Below are 17294 nucleotides of genomic sequence, written 5' to 3' on the forward strand. Positions count from 1 at the left end.
GTGCCTGGAATATCCCAGGAGGTTGATAAATATTTGTTGATGAAGAAAATGAATTGAGTGAACTATGTGATGCACTTATACTCCAGTCAACTTTCCAGTTCTTGAACCACTTGCCAGCACCATCTCACTGCCCCTGGTTTCCTCAACATCAAGCTCTCCTGGTCCTCTTTCAGACAGGGCTGGGAACTGCATGCCTTTATAGCCTTCTCTGCTACTGCTACCCCATTTGCACCATACGTTCCACTCATATCAAAGTATTTGTCACAAGTTTCCATGCCCTTTCAACCTTGCCCTTGCTAGTCCATCTGCCTAAACTGCCCTCCCTACTTTTTTCTTCCTGCCAACTTCTTCTTACACTAATGTCCAAATTCACTTTTCATGTTCTTTCTTCTGTAGGACTTTCTTCATACTGTCTTCATCCCTGTTGACTGCTCTTCTGTCTCTTGGTACATTGTTTATGACTGAGTTTGTGCCATGCCATACTGCAAAAACATGTTTCCTTCTAAGTTATGAACTCGTTTAGGGCAGAACTGCAGTTTGTTCATATCCTTGAATCCTGGCACAATCCCAGTGCCTCTCATACAACAGGGGCTCAATAAATGACTTCTGAATGTCTACAGAAATATTGATAACTCTATAGAAAGCTTTGAAATCCTTTAAGTTTTGAGTTGAAGGCTGAAGAATCAAGCCTTTTGTTTTTCTCAAAGTCAAGCAGTGTTCCCCTGCACTGAGCTGAGCATGCCATATGAGTGGGTAGCATCGTGTATGTTTACTTCACACACACCTCGGTGAATCATGGGAAGTCACTAGCGTGACTCAGCTTAAATATAGCATATGATTCAGTGTCAATGCAATTAATTCTTTGACCATTAACTAAAGATGAAATAAAACCGGAGATCTGATTCTAACTGAGGAGGTTCTGAATTAGAATCACATTTCACAGAAATAAATCCAAAATGAGATTCTTTTCTCCTATTACAGAATCTCCAGTGGTCAGTTGGAGATGAGAAAGTAGATATGCTGTCATTATTGCTTTAGTAGTTTGTTTTCTAGCAAAGAAATACACGTACAAATCATCAGGTCTTTGGACTCTCTTTATCGTTCTCCTGTGATACATATACTACTTTGGTCCTATGCTTCTCTGTTTCACTTCCTTGATTTATAGAAGTACATTCTTAAATAAGTTATTCAGAAAGGGTGTCTTGGAATTAAATTTCTGAGTCCTTACATGTCTTAAAGTATTTTTATTTAACATATTTGAATACTAGTATGTAATAGCTGGAAGCAGAATTGAAGTTTAAAAATAATTTCCCTCAGAATGTGAGGATATTCACTGTTGCTGATTGGGACTCTGATGTCAGCTCTTTCTTGATCTCTTTTGAGGATGATTTTTTTCTTTCTTAAAAAGAAATCCCTGGGGATTTGAAGTTTCATGAGAATATGTCTAAGAGTGTATATACATTTTTATGCATAAGGTTTTGCATCAGTTGGACTTAACCAAATATGTAGCCTTGAGTCATTTTTCAGTTCCTAAGAATTATCTTCTGTTATTAGTTGAAAATTTCCTCCCCTCTTTCTCAGCATTCTCAGGGACCCTGTTGTTCAAAGATAGGACTTCTGCATTAATCCTTTTTGTCTCAGATTTTCCTACTTATATTTTGTCTATCTGCTTCCTTTTAGGAGGAATTACTTTATTTTTTCAGAATATCTAATAGGTTATGCAGTTGTAGTTTTTATCTTTAAGTGAAGTGCTTCCCTTGTTCTTTGATGTTTCTCTTTCATATTAGCATGTCTGTGTTTTAAAGATAAAATATTTTTCTGAATCTCTTTGAGGTTATTATTTCTGTTGCCTGAACTATCTCTCTTTTGTTCAGAGTTATTTATATTTATGTTTATTTTAATGTTTTTTTCTTCATACTACTGGTTCTCCTTATATGCCAGGAAATTTCTGCTTTGCCATTGATGTTTATGAGAGTAGTAACTAGTGTCAGATTTTTCTCCGTGGTCGTATAAATGGGTCAAATGGGAGCTCTATGTCAGTGGGTGTGGGATGGAGTATGTGGACCGCCAAATCCCACTTTGGGGTTAGCATTCCAGAAGATGGCTAATGGTCTCTGAATCTCCTTTAATGACAAAATAAGGAAGACTGTATTTTGGGACAACGGTATCTGCACTAGAAGCTTTGGCTTTCTCCAAACACCTCTTTTTCTTAAGAGAATCATCTGAATGTTCTGCCTGGGATTAAGCACTGGTTGCTGGCAGAGAGAGGGAAAGTAATTAAGGTGTTGAGATATGGTTCTGGTCTTAACCAACTAACATTTCTTTAATCTCTTATTTTCAGTCTTGCCTCTTTTCCTTCACCATACACGTTTCTTTACTGGAGTTCCATTGGGTGGGAGTGTCTCCCATTTCTTCTGTGGTCCCATGAGAGTGTGCAGAGTGGTAGCTTTTATTTGTTTCATTTTTTCAGTACGTACCTAGTCAATTTCCCTCTTCCATAAATTTGTTAAAAAATCTCTGTTTGTTGGGGTGCCTGGGTGTCTCAGTCAGATAAGTGTCGACTCTTGATTTTGGCTCAGGTCATAATCTCAGAGTCTTGAGATACAGCCCCGCATCCAGCTCTGAGAAAACCCAGCATCGGGCTCTGCACTCAGTGGGAGTCTGCTTGAGAGTCTCTCTCCCCGCCTCCCCCTCCCGCTCAAACTTGCACCCTCTCTCTCAAATAAATGAATATATCTTTCCTAAAAATTTTCTGTAAACATCTCTTCCATCCTCTTTTGTTGTCATAAATTACTTTTTGTATTCTGATACTTGGTAACATTTTATTTTAAAATACTATTGGATTTCCAGGAAAGCTGTAAGAATAGGACAAAGTTCCTATATGTCCTACACTCAGTTTCCCCTGATGTTAGAAATTTATATAACAATCATGTAATTATCAAAATTAAGAAATTAATATTTGTACAATACTCTTAGCTAGGCCACTGGTTTTATATGAGACTGCAGTTTGTCCACTAATGTCCTTTTCCTATTGTAGAATCCAATCTAGAGTCTTACACTGCACTTAGATGTCATGTCTCCTTAGTCTCCTCCAATCTGTAGCAATTCCTTAGTCTTTCCTTATTTTTTCCTGGCCATGACTTTTAAGTATACTAGTCAGTTATTTTGTCAAATGTCCTTCAATTTAGGTTTGCCTGATGTTTTCTCATTACTAGATTTGAGTTTATGTATATTTTTACAAGAATACTATAGAACTGATCAACCTTTCTCATGTATCATATCAGGGACTATTGATGTTGATATGTCTTATCACAAGAGATGTTAACCTTGATCACTTTATTATGGTGGTGTCTGCAGGTTTCTTCATTTTAAAGTTTCTGGGGTTTTTTTTCTTTAGAATATCTTGGGGAAGATAACTTTGGAAGATATTATATGAACAACATCTTTCTTCTGAAACTGTTGCCCACTGATTTCAGCATCCTTCCAGGTCCTTGTCTGCACCAGTTATTTCTGTCTTATTCAAATGGTGATTTTCTATTTCCTTCAATTCTTCTATACTTACTAGTTGAAATTTTTCTGTAAGGCAGAGATATTTCTTCTCTATTCCATTATTTTTTAATCTCTCTGTGGACACACAGATACTTGACTCTATTGATTATAATCCAGTACTGTCATTAGTTATTTTGTTCCTCAAATTGTCACAGATTTGGCCATTGAGAGCTCTTTCACATTAGGTCATATGGCCTATTGACATGTCCTTATCTGTATTTGAGCATTTCATTGTTTTCTATCACCACACAGTCTTGGACTCAACCACTTCTCCAAGGATCCTTGGATCCTTTTAATGGAGATTGATATTAGAAAACAAGATCTGGGTACTAATGGTGCTCTTTGCTACTGGGATGTCATTGATTTTAGGAATTACACACTAACCCATGCACATACACATACACACACACCTAAAGTTATTTCTGTGACTGTTTGCCTGATATATATTTAAAACCATGAGTTCATATATATATTCTTATACTTTCCTGTCAGTGGGGTGTTGGGAAAGATGAGAGGCAAACACATATACTTTGTTTGCTATCTTTAACCAGAAAACCTAATTGTTAAGATAAAATTTTAAATGAATGCCTTTGAGGCATTCATTGTGTCTACTACTCAAACACAATTCTGGGCATGTGTTTTTTTCTCATTTTTCTTATTTTTTAGAGTAAATTCAAGTGTATAGGATTAGTCCTGCAAGATAGAGCATTTTGAAAGCCTTTGTGAAATTGCAAAAACCATTTTTATGAATTCAGGATTGATGTACATAACAAAAGTGGTATTTTCTTCAGATGGAAACTAGTAGATTCTGTATATTTTGAGATATGTGGCTAGATATAATTCTCCTGTAAGTGGGTAAGATGTCTTTATTAACAAAATAGTTGCATTGAAATGAACCTATTCCATTCCATGCACATTTCTACTATTTTGTCCTAAAGTAAAAGTAATTTTCTTTCAATTTTGGCAAAAATGGACATTTAAAAAATGTTTTGATGGGGTGAATGGTTTGTGTATCATTCTTTCATAGTTTATGCCTTCATTTTAATGGAGTATATCATCCAGTACCTTCCTATGAAAATATTTGTGAGAGATGCTATTTTTTTTAATTTAATTTTATTTTTTTTAAGATTTTATTATTTATTTCACAACGCATAGGCACACAAGCAGGGGGAGCAGCAGGTAGAGGGAGAGGGAGCCAGTTGCAGGGCTTGATCCCAGCATTCCGGGATCATGACCTGAGCCAAAGGTAGGCTTAACCAACTGAGCCACCCAGGCACCCCTATTTTATTTTTTTTAAAGGTTTTATTTATTTATTTTAGAGAGAGAGAATGAGCACAAGCAGGAGAGAGGAGCAGAAGGACAGGGAGAAGCAAACTCCACACTGAGCAGGGAGCTGGATGCAGGGCTACATCCTTGGATCCCGAGATCATGACCTGAGCTGAAGGCAGATACTTAACTTACTGAGCCACCCAGGTGCCCCAAGATTTTATTTTTTTTAAGTAATCTCTACACCAAACATGGGTCTCAAACTCACAACTCCAAGATCAAGAGTCACATACTCCACCAAATGAGTCAGCAAGGTGCCTCCTGTACCCCCCCTTTTTTAAGATTTTGAGACACTATTTTTTTTAAGAATTTGAATGTCTGAAACTTGATTATTCTACTCTCAATTCTGATTGGCAGTTTGGATGGATAGGAGATTCTAAATTTGGAAAAGTTTCCCAAATAGTGACATAATCAACATGGCAACATAGGTTGTTCCTGACTTTGCTCCCTCTCACAAGAACAACTAACAAGTATTCAAGGAAGAGACATCGCTGAAAGAATTCTAGAACATGGGAGTAAAACTGAAGCAACCCCCTGCACCACAGAGACCAAGACAAACTGTATTAGAAGAGTAAGAGAAGTGGCTGCATATTGACCACATTGCTCTTAACCCAATCTGGCACATTACCACACAGGTCTCCCCCAAGCCTCTGGTTCCTCCAGTGGGAAAAGAGAACCCAGAGGAGACAGCACCCCAGCACTGTGGAATGTTTGTAGGAGCCCCTACTCTGATCTCACACCACAAGGTTACAAGGAAATCTGTGGGGCTCAACTGCTGAGACTCTGACTGTGGTAGAGAAGGGAGGGTCTTGCAAAAACCAGCACACAGATTTGGGCAGCCCATGTTCATACCGGCAGTAGCCAAGTAGTAATCCCAACCAGTAGTTTTGCTAATCTGCAGAACCAAGTCAGGAGTACACTGTGACCAGAGAACATGGTGTGCAGATCTATCTGATTCAGATCTTCAAAGGAGTTTTGTAGGCCCTAGAGCTGGGTTTGCCCAGGCTCAGACAGTAAGTTGAATTGCAGTCCCATCCACTGTGGAAAGTGTCTTCTGGCCCCATCTGACCAGAAGGGCTGGGGACAATTCTGGAAACTGTGGCACAAAGGCATTCAACCTAAGAGACGGGCAGGCAGAGCTGATTGCCCCCAAAACAAAGCCAGTACCAGAAGTGGAGCTTTCCCCTGCCATACACAGACAAGAAGATTAATTAATTCATAGCCAAGGCTGAGGGTAGCTCCCAGACCTTCCCAAAAGACAGAACCTATCTGGGAAATTGAAAGTTGTCTGGAGCCACCATGGCCCCTCCCACTGCCACCCAGGTAAGGGAGCTGAGACCGCTCCAGCTGCCATCCTATCTGATCAGAAGAGCTGAAGACAACTCCTGGAGACTGTGCAGCACAGTGGCACTTAAACTATGAGGTGGTTGAGCAGAGATGATAGTCCACATAGCAAAGCCAGTGCCCCATGTATGATCAGGGATTTGGGGTTGCTGATTGGCTTATATTAAGACAACAAGGAGTTTTATACTTGGCTTCCAAGCTGCTTTTCCTTCTGCGCCCTTGTGGGGAACATAATTTTATCTCCACTCATAGCTGAATGCAGTCTTCAGCCTGTTTGACCAGGGAACCTAACCAGAGCACATGGGAAATTGCATAGCCCACGCAACAGCCCTATGTACAGCAGTGGAACATGTGGCACTTGAGCATGGCCCGTGGCTATCCCATCTACAGAGCAAAACTGGTAGACTCAACTGACCTGGGAAAACTCTGGCTTCATTCTGTAACCGAACCCAGGTCCATCTGCCTGATGCACAGCAAAGTCAATTACTGATATATCAGGTATGCAGCAAGGAAAGGATTTACTTTAGAGGCAGCCAGATGAGGAGATGGGTGTGGCAAATCCACCTCCCTGAGGGGGGAGAGAACAAGTTTCTTTCTATAATTATAGGGGTTGAGATCACATACATATTGATTTTTTTAAATATTTTATTTATTTGAGAGAGCGAGCATGCAATGAGTTGGGGGGAGGGCAGAGGGAGAGGGAGAAGCAGCCTCCCTGCTGAGTGGGGAGCCTGACACGGGGCTCAATCCCAGGACCCTGGGATCATGACCTGAGCCAAAGCCAGATGCTTAACTGACTGAGCCACCCAGGTGCCCCAACACATGTATTGACTTAATAGGGCAAGGAAACTTATGACTATTCATAAGAGAAGATGGAGCATGATACTGAGCAAACATATATGTAACATACATCCCATGTTCACTTTGGGGTGATACTTCGGAATAAGGCAAAATTCAGTTCTTTGACATCAAGCGGTTATATTAGGACAAGGAGAAGGAGTTATGGTTATGCTCTGAGAGCTGGTATAAGGGGTTTTGGGCTCATTATCCTAGGTAAGGAATGCAGGGTCTTACTTGTTCATAAGCTGGAACCTTATCAGTTGACCTTGAGTCCAGGCTTCTACAGAGACATCTAGTGGATTTTTACTGGGGTCTGAGAGGCACAATAGCTGACTAGGGGGAAGCAGTTCTCTGAAACCCAAGCTCTAAATTTTCTGCCAGTTTCAACCTCATTAACCCTATGGGGCACAGTTTCAATTCAGATCACCAAACAACAAGCTATACAGGCCCTTGTTCTCATCATGTTTCTTTGCCCTGGCATCTATTACTGAATATAGTACTCAGTCCTGACCATTCTAGTAAGCCTGACTAGAGAATCCAGGCAGGTGTGGAGCTCATCAATAACCTTACTTGGGTAGGGAACCAAGCAGCAGTCTTACCCAGCTATTGTCAGCCAGTGGCACACCTCCCCATCCCTATCCTCAGACCTCAAACAGTTGCCTTGCCCTAAAATAGACCATAATAGTAGACCCCACCTGCCCAAGGACATTACCAGTTGACATACCCACAGACCCAAACTGAGCTTACTGGTGAAGAACTGTCTCTGCCAAAGCAAACCAGTGAAGTCTGAGGGAGGAGGATCATTACTCACATGTGCAGATACCAACATAAGCAGTCAAGGCTCACAAAAAATCCAAGTAAATGTGGTACTACCAAAGGAAACTTATAAAGCTCCAATAATTGTCTCTGTAAAGAAATGGAGATCTATGAAGTGCCAGACAGAGAATTTGGAATAATCCTTTTATGGAAGGTTAGTGAACTACAAGAAAACACAGACAACTTCAAGAAATTTGGGAAACAATGCATGAACAAAATGAGAAGGTCAGTAAGGAAATAACCATCAAAAACAAAAAACAAATCCTAGAACTAAAAAACACGATAACTGCACTGAAAAATTCAATAGAGAGTTTCAAAAGTAGACTCCAATTGCAGAAGAAAGAATAAGTGACCTGAAGAATAGGATATTGGAAATTACCCAGAGGTGCAAAAAGAATGACAAAAAAAAATGAAGAAAGCCAGTAAGAGTTATGGGACACAATGAAAAGAAACAATGTTCACATTATGGGAATTCTAGAAAGAGAAGAGAAAGTGAAGAGGATAGAACATATATTTAAAAAAATAAGGGCTGAAAATATTCCAAACTTGGAGAAAAAAGTGGACATCCAGATTCATGAGGCCCAAAGACCCCAAATTTGTGGAACACAAATAGGGATAAACTGAAGTATATGGTAAGTAAACTCTCAGAAGTCAAAAAACAAAGAGTTTTAAGAACAGCAAGAGAAGAGAGAAGGTCCATACAAGAGAACCCCCATAAGACTATCAGTGGATTATTCAAGAGAAACTTTTCAAGCCAGAAGAGAATGGGACAACATATTCAAAATATTGAAAAAAAATAGCTGTCAACCAGGAATTCTATACTTGGTAAAGGTGTCATTCAGAAACAAAGGAGAGATAAAGATGTTTCTGAACAGACAAAAGCTGAGGGAGCTCATTACTACCAGACTTGCCTTACAAGAAATGCTTAAGGGAATTCTTTGGGAGTAAAAGAACACTAATTGACAACATAAAAACATTAAAAGGTAATAACACCGCACTGGTAGTGGTAAATATATAGTGAAAGTTTGATTGTGCAATATGTTAATAATGACATATAACTCACAACTCTAGTTTAAAAGTTAAAGAAAAAAAGAACATAGTAAAAATAACAAAAGCTACAATAATCTGTTGTAAGTTACACAATATGTTTAAATAACATAAATTGTAACAGCAGTAATCTAAAATTGGGGGGAAGAGAAAAAAGTGTTAATTTTACGAAATCTATTGAAGTTGTTATTGGTTTAAAATAGGATGTTAGAAGTTTAAGGTATTTTACGTAAGCCTCATAGTAACTGCAAGGGAAAATCCTATAGTAATTGCACAAAAGAACACAATAAAGGAGTCAAAGCTTACTGATATCCAAAGTCATCAAAACACAGAAAAAGACAGCAGGATAAGAAACAAGGAGCAGTGGATCTACAAAACAACCAGAAAACAATCAACAAAATGGCAGTAGTATGCCTTATCAATAATTACTTTAAACATGGATGAAATGTGTGAAGGAGATTAAGAGATACAGACTTCCAGTTTTAAAATAAAAAAGTCATGGTGATGAAAAGCACACCATAGGGGATATAGTCAATAATATTGTAATACACTTACTGTGATGAACATTTCCTAATGTATGTAATTGTTGAACCACTGTTTTACACTTGAAACTAATTAATCTATGTCAATTATACTTCAATTAAATTTTTTATTTTAAAAATTAAACATAATGAATTAAATTAATTAAAATACATAGAATGGCTAAATGAAAAAAAGAAGAAGAAGAAAGATGCAACAAATATTCTGCCTAAAAGAGACTCAGTTTAGCTTTAAAGACACACAGAGACTGAGCGTGAAATAATGGAAAGAAATATTTTAAGCAAATGGTAACCATAAAAAAGCAGGAGTAATTATATCAGACAAAATAGACTTTAAACTGAAAATTGCAAAAGGAGGCAAAGAAGGTCACTATATAATGATAAGGCAGTCAGTACATCAAGAGGATAAAATAATTATACTTATGTGTCCATCATTAGATTACCTAAATATATAAAGCAAAAACTAACAGAGCTAAAAGGAGAAATAAATGGTAATTCAGTAATAGTTGAAGACTTTAAATACCCCACTCTTAACAATAGATCATGCAGATAGAATCAGTAGAGAAAGAGCTGACTTGAACAATGCTATAGACCAAATGGATGTAACAGATGTATATAGAACATTCTATCCAACAACAGAATACACATTCTTCTCAAGTGCACATGGAACATTTTCCAGGATAGACCGTACGTTAGACCACATATAAGTCAGCAAATTCAAGATTAAAATCATACCAGGTATCTTCTTTGACCACAATGGCATGAAACTAGAAATTAATAACAAGAGGCAACCTGGGAAATTCATGAACACATCAAAATTAAACAACGCTGTCCTGAGCAGTGAGTGGATGGAAGAAGAAATTAATGGGGGAAATAAAAAGTTTTCTTCAGGGGCGCCTGGGTAGCGCAGTCGTTAAAGCGTCTGCCTTCGGCTCAGGGCGTGATCCCGGCGTACCGGGATCGAGTCCCACATCGGGCTCCTCTGCTAGGAGCCTGCTTCTTTCTCTCCCACTCCCCCTGCTGTGTTCCCTCTCTCGCTGGCTGTTTCTCTGTCACATAAATAAATAAAATCTTTAAAAAAAAAAAAAAGTTTTCTTCAGACAAATGAAAATGGAAACACGACATATCAGGCTTTGCAGGATGCAGCACAAGCAGTTCTAAAGGAAATTTATAGTAATAAACTTCTACATTAAGAAGCAAGAAAGATACCAAATAAACAACCTAACTCTATACCTTAAGGAACTAGAAAAAGCACAAACTTAGCCCAAAATCAGGAGAATGAATGAAAGAAATAATAAAGATTGGAGAAGAAATAAATGAAATAGAGAACAGAAGAAAAAAAAGGAAGAAAAGATTAACCAAAGAGTTGCGTCTTTGAAAAGATAAACACATAGCTAGACCAAGGAAAAAAGAGAAAAGACCCAAATCGACAAAATCATAAGTGCAAAAGGAGACGTTAAAACTGAAATCACAGGGGTGCCTGGGTGGCTCGGTTGGTTAAGCATCCACCTTCAGCTCAGGTCATGATCCCAGGGTACTGGGATCAAGCTCCACATCAGGCTCCCTGCTCAGTGGGTAGCCTGCTGCTCCCTCTCCTTCTGCCTGCTGCTCCCCCTGCTTGTACTCTCTCTCTGTCAAATAAATAACTAAAATCTTTTTCTTTTAAAGATCTAATCAGTGAATTCAGTAAAGTTGACAGATACAAAATTAACATACAAAAATCGGTAACATATTCTATACACTAACAATGAATTTTCTGAAAAAGAAATCAATCCCACTTATAATAGTGTAAAAATAATAAAATACCATATATAGATTCAATGCAATCCCTATCAAGATTCCAATGGCATTTTTTTTTTTTTAGATTTATTTATTTATTTATTTATTTATTTGACAGAGAGAGACAGCCAGCGAGAGAAGGAACACAAGCAGGGGGAGTGGGAGAGGAAGAAGCAGGCTCCTAGCAGAGAAGCTTGATCCCAGAACTCCAGGATCACGCCCTGAGCCGAAGGCAGACGCCTAGCGACTGTGCCACCCAGGCGCCCCCAATGGCATTTTTTACAGAGATAGAAAAAACACTCCTAAAATGTATATAGAACCACAAAAGACCCAAAACAGTCAAAGAAATCCTGAGAAAGAACAAAACAGGAAGCACCCCACTTCCTGATTTCAAGCTATACTATAAAGCTATGGTCATCAAAACAGTATGGTAATGGCGTGCGCACACACACACGCACACACACACAGAGACAGAAAAATAGTACGATGCGACAGAATGCAGAGCCCAGAAATAAGCCCAAGCATATAGAATCAACTAATATTTGAGATGGGAGCCAAGAATACTCAGTGAAGAAAGGACAGTCTCTTCAACAAAATGGTGCTGTGCTAATGGGATATTCACACAGAAAATAATAAAACTAAACCCATATCTTTTACTAGTTACAAAAATTAACTTGAAATGGATTAAAGACTTAAGTGTTAGTCCTGAAACTATGAAACCCTTAGAAGAAGACATAGAAATAAACTTCTTAACATGGTCCTAGTAATGATTACCTGGATATGATATCTAAAGCACAAGCAACAAAATAAAAAGTAAATGTGACTGTGTCAAGCTAAAAAGATTCTGCACAGCAGAAGAAACCATCAACAAAGTGAAAAAACAACATATGGAATGGGAAAAAAATATTTGCAAATCATATATCTGATAAGGGATTAATATCCAAAATATATAAAGAACTTCTACAACTCAATAGAAAAAAACACAACCCAATTTTTAAAAATGATCCCAATGAATAGGTATTTTCTAAAGAAGGTATACATAAGACTAACAGGTGCATGAAATGATGCTCAAGATCACTAATCATGAGGGAAATGCAAATTAACACCACAATGAGATACCACCTCAGGTCAGTTGGATGGCCATCATAAAAAAGATAAGAGAGGACAAATGTTGGCATGGGCATGGAGAAAACAGAAACCTTATGCACTGTTGGTAGAATTGTATACTGGTGCGGCCATGATGGAAAACAATATGGAGAATCCTCAAAAAATTAAATTGAGAACTATCCTATGATCTACCATTTCCACTTCTGAGAATATACCTAAGGAAATGAAAACACTAATGGAAAGGAATCTGCACCATCATGTTTGTAGCAGCATTATTTATTATAGCCAAGACATAGAAACTACGCAAGTGTTCATTGTGGATGAATGGATAAAGAAACTGTGGTATATATATATATATGATGTAATATTATTTGGCCATAAAAAAGAGGATATCCTACCATTTACAACAACATGGGTGGACTTTCAAGGTGTTATGCTAAATGAGTGAAATAAGTCAAAGAAAGACAAATACTGTATGATTTCACTTATATGTGGAATCTAAAAAACAAAACAAAACAAAACAAAAAAGACAAACTCAGAAGGAGAGTTCATACTTGTTATCAGAGGCAGATTGGAGGTAGGTGGCCAAAGGTACAAATAGAAGATAAATAAGTAGTGGGAATGTAATGTATAACATGATGACTATAGCTAACACTGCTGTATGCTATACTGGAAAATAGTATGAAAGTTAATCCTAAGAATTCTTATCACAAGGAGATACCTAGGTGAGAAGGATGTTGGTTGAACCTATTGTAATCATTTCACAGTACATATAAGTCAAACCATTATGCTAATCACCTTAAACAAATACAGTGCTCTATGTCAATTATTTCTCAATGAGACTGGGAAAAAAGAAAAAAAATCTCTTAGACTTTTCTTTGTATGTTGACTTCCTAAATGGGTTAATTGTCTCATCTAATATTGGCAACTTTCCATGTCTCTGTTTTGTGTTGCTTTATGAGAGAATTTGTCAACTTTATCTTTTAAAACAGTCTATTCTATGTTTTGTTTGCTGTTTCTTCTTCGTTTAATAGCACCCGCTTTTCATTTTCTAGTTGTACTATTTTATGTCTTTGAGGGTAATCCTAATTTTGGTAATTGTAGTGTCTTGCCTGAATTTTCTCTGGTTTTCTGAGTTCCCTTTTGTTTGTTTGTATGTTAGTTTTGTTATCTTTTATGCTAGAAATTTTCCTCAAATAGTCCTTCATATTTGATCAAAGGCACTGAAAAGATAAGTGGGAGCTCGGTATGTTGAGTGGGGCTTTTTGAGTGGTACATTCACTATGGGAAGACTAAGGAAAAAACCTGACTGTTGGTCTGAGTGACTCACAAGTGTCATTCTCTCTAGGTATCTTCTCTTTGGTCCATTTGTTTCTCCAGGAAAAGAGAAAAGTCAGCTTGCTTTTTGTAGCTTCCTCTCTGCAGACACTTACACTTACATTTTAATTTTCCCCTCTATAGAACGTCTCAACGTTTGTTATATTTTCAAATTGGCAATCCATGTCTCCTTTACTATCTTTGTCCTTCAAAAATATATACATATGGAGAAATAGTGAGCTGTGACTTGAAGGATGTTTATCCTTCAATCAGTCTTACAAGTATAGATTGATGACGGAGAAAAGAGGAGGAGAGAGAAACTTTCCGAAGAGAGGGAAAGGAGATGGAAAATTGGTTACTATGATGCATGTGATTGGATGACAACTTTGTTCAGTCATCTACCTCCATATTTTCCTGAGTATTGTTTGTTTTCTAAGTTAATACATAGGATTAATCATACTAAATAGATGGAGCTCCTTGATAAAACAGTTATGACTCTTTGAGTCAATTTATTCCAATATATAATATCCCAAATATATACATCACATGGTATTTCACTCATATGAAAGATAGTGAATTGGTAATGTGTAACATCTTTATGAAAATTATAATGTAAGTGTTGGTATTATTGGGAAGGAAAAGAATTCAAGATATCTCTCCTGATAATGTATTAGAGATTCTTAATTTTATTGAAGAATAAAATAAACTGTACATAGTAAACAAAATTTTCACTTAATTTCACTGGTGGGCTAATTCAGATGTGAGTGGCTTTCCAATTGTTCTTAGAAAGACTACCATGGAAGTCACTTACATGTACATTTATGAGTTTAAAGTATTGAACTTTTATGCTTTTATATCAGTAGTGGAGTTACATAAAACTTTTCATTCACTTATGAGTTTCAAATAAGTATTTTTTGTTTTATAACTTCAACAACTTCTTGTTTAAATTTTTTAATGTAGAACTAATATGTGGTCACTTTAAAAATATGAGAAATTTGCAAACATAAAAAAATGGAAAGAACTCAGTTTTGTCACACTTAAGGATAGCAATTTTAGTATTTAGTTCAGTTATTTATCCTAAACATGCAACAGAGAACTTACCACTTTTTAAATTTGCTATTGTGTGCAGTTTCCACATCTTATTAAATAGTCTTTGGAAATTTGAATGTTAATAATGGCACATTGATCTTGTAGCCTACATTAATTTTTTAATTTTATTTAACAAAGCCCAGTAGCATCTATTAGTCATTTTCTCTCAAATCCAGCACTGAGGGGAAAGGGGTTAGGGTGACCTGAGAAGGCTGAAAAGGTAAATGGTGAAGTGTCTGAGTGGGGCCAGCAGGGGTTGCTGTCATGGATGGCGCTGCCACATTCCTGGTGTCTCTGACCTTGGACTCCCTTAACATTATAGTCTGGATTCTATTAAAGGAATTTTGTGTTTTTCCTTTGCAAGAGTTACCCCCTACCATGACAAATATTTTAAAATGTTTTTTTTTTAAGTTGGAAAAGCAACTTTTTCTCAAAAGAAATTTATAGTTCAAATTTACACCAAGTTCTCACTAACTGGAGCAAGCCAGGTTTTCACTAAAGCTTCGACTTTCCTCTGTAAAACATTAGTCACTCCCTTGGAGGAAGCACTTTTTTATAGGCAGTGGGATAAAACAGCCACAGATGTGCATGTAATATGATGGGCTTTAGAATGTACCTGCAAAGCATTTTTTTTTTTTAATTTAGAGGGAAAAAAATATGAAAGAAAAAAACTGAATTGGGATGCTAAAATAAGTGATTCACTATTAAGGAAATGATAAGTTTTTGATCCATTCAAATAGTATTTTCTTTTCCCCTTTTCTTTATTCTTGGGAAGTTCTTGAGGATGTGCCAAGTCATTTTCATTGCACAATTTTTAAAGGTATTCAGCATTCCCATGTGTGACTGGTTGCCTTTTTACTGTGCAGGACTGTAGTGACGCCTGTGGCCAAAGAGTTTGATCCAGACATGGTCCTAGTCTCCGCTGGATTTGATGCATTAGAAGGCCATGCCCCTCCTCTGGGGGGGTACAAAGTGACAGCAAAATGTGAGTATATCTTAGAAATTTATGAAATGCTAAGACGTAATAACATCTTTTAGGTCTTTAAAATAAACAGCACCTTTTACATGTGTCTAGTAAACTTAGGTAAGACTTTTGAAACTAATTCAGATCGTGTTTATTGCTTTGTCAGATTCATCTCTCTGTAGATATTTGCCCTTAAGAAAAACAAAGTTAAATTGTTTCCCTTGGTAGACTTGATGGGGCATTTTGGAACCTTTATGTTTTTCAGGAGTCCCGTTTTGCTCCTTAAAGGCAGAAGTGATAGGACTTCTGTTTAAAATATGTTGAATGACTTCAGAATCACAAGTCTAGAAAAGCTCCTGGGCTTTTAGAAAACAGAATGGAAGTCACTGTTTTTATTCCATTGTACATAATGGTTAAAAAAATAGCTCTTTCCTAATAATGCTATGGTCTTCTAGGTTTGAATACAAAAGTGTAGTTCCCCTTGCTCAGAGGCTCTGTATGTGCCTATGGACAAAGCTCAGGTTCTCTACTGGTTTTCTATTGTGTTGCAAAGGTTAACTTTTTGGCTGTGTTCCTTAGCAACTAGACACCAGATGAACAAATAAATTTTGTGTTATACTGCACTTGAATAATGTGACCTAATGGAATCTAGCTAGAAAGAGGCTTTCTTCAAGAATAATTCCCATACTCTCTGAGTGTGAAAATAAAGCATATGTATAGTCCATGCATACAAATGTATGCTGGTACTCTGGATATATATAAAAAAGAAGGAAAAAATCAGAATTGCACAAAGGATCCACTATTGTGTATTTCAGTGGGGGTTGGAAACAAATCAAAACAACCCAAATAGTTTTAAGTGAGAGAGATGAGTTTAGAGCAAGTGTGTTTTATTAATTTGAAAAGAACCAAAGAACCAGCATCATGCCAACCTTTGTTTTTAGTTGGCTTCTCATGTGAGAGAGTTTTCTGCACTCTAATTGTTCCAGTAACATTGTTAGGTAGTAACTATTTTTAACTTCTGTTATTTACCCAGGGTTTTTGGTGCCTTGTTGTCTATTGAAAACATATTGAAAGAGGCAACTCCACAAACACAAACAAAACATAATAATTCACAAGATTGTAAAATTGAATAGAGAGGTGTTTGGTTTTATCAGATGTCTTTATGATCCCTTTTCTTTCTTCATGGAATTCCACTCAAATGGAAGTCAATGTTCTCACTGCAGATAAACCTAATTAGCAAGTCATCAAGACTGGTGAAGAGTTTAGTCTAAATAATGGAGGAAAAAAAAAAAAGACCTTGTACTCCAAGTTGATATACACCCAAACAATGGAAAACACATGGAGCAAAGACAGAAATCTAGAAAAGGTGTTCTTTGCCACTAAATACATGAATCTCCCTCGGGAAGGAAGAATGTCTGTATTTGGGTCTTTCTTCCTGGCAAGGGGGCAAGTTGTAATGAGTCCTTTTCTCAGAACTAGCTGGAAGGGACTAATCTTTTTGTCTGCTTGTTTATTTCTTTTTTGCCAAGTGGAGTTCAAATATCAAATGTCATCTTGGAAGGTAGAGTAGAAAGTAG

General features: G+C 37.2%; 1 protein-coding gene across 1 annotated transcript in view; it reads left to right on the forward strand.

Annotated features, from left to right (window-relative positions):
• HDAC9 (histone deacetylase 9) overlaps positions 1 to 17294 on the forward strand; it is a 906012-nt gene that overhangs the window by 745058 nt on the left and 143660 nt on the right. Inside the window, exon 22 of the mRNA XM_044386989.3 lies at positions 15620 to 15738. Within this exon, the coding sequence (XP_044242924.1) occupies positions 15620 to 15738 (119 nt within the window). The remainder of the gene's footprint in view (positions 1 to 15619; positions 15739 to 17294) is intronic.

The sequence above is a fragment of the Ursus arctos genome, unplaced genomic scaffold (assembly GCF_023065955.2).
Source record: "Ursus arctos isolate Adak ecotype North America unplaced genomic scaffold, UrsArc2.0 scaffold_3, whole genome shotgun sequence".
Lineage (NCBI taxonomy): Eukaryota > Metazoa > Chordata > Mammalia > Carnivora > Ursidae > Ursus > Ursus arctos.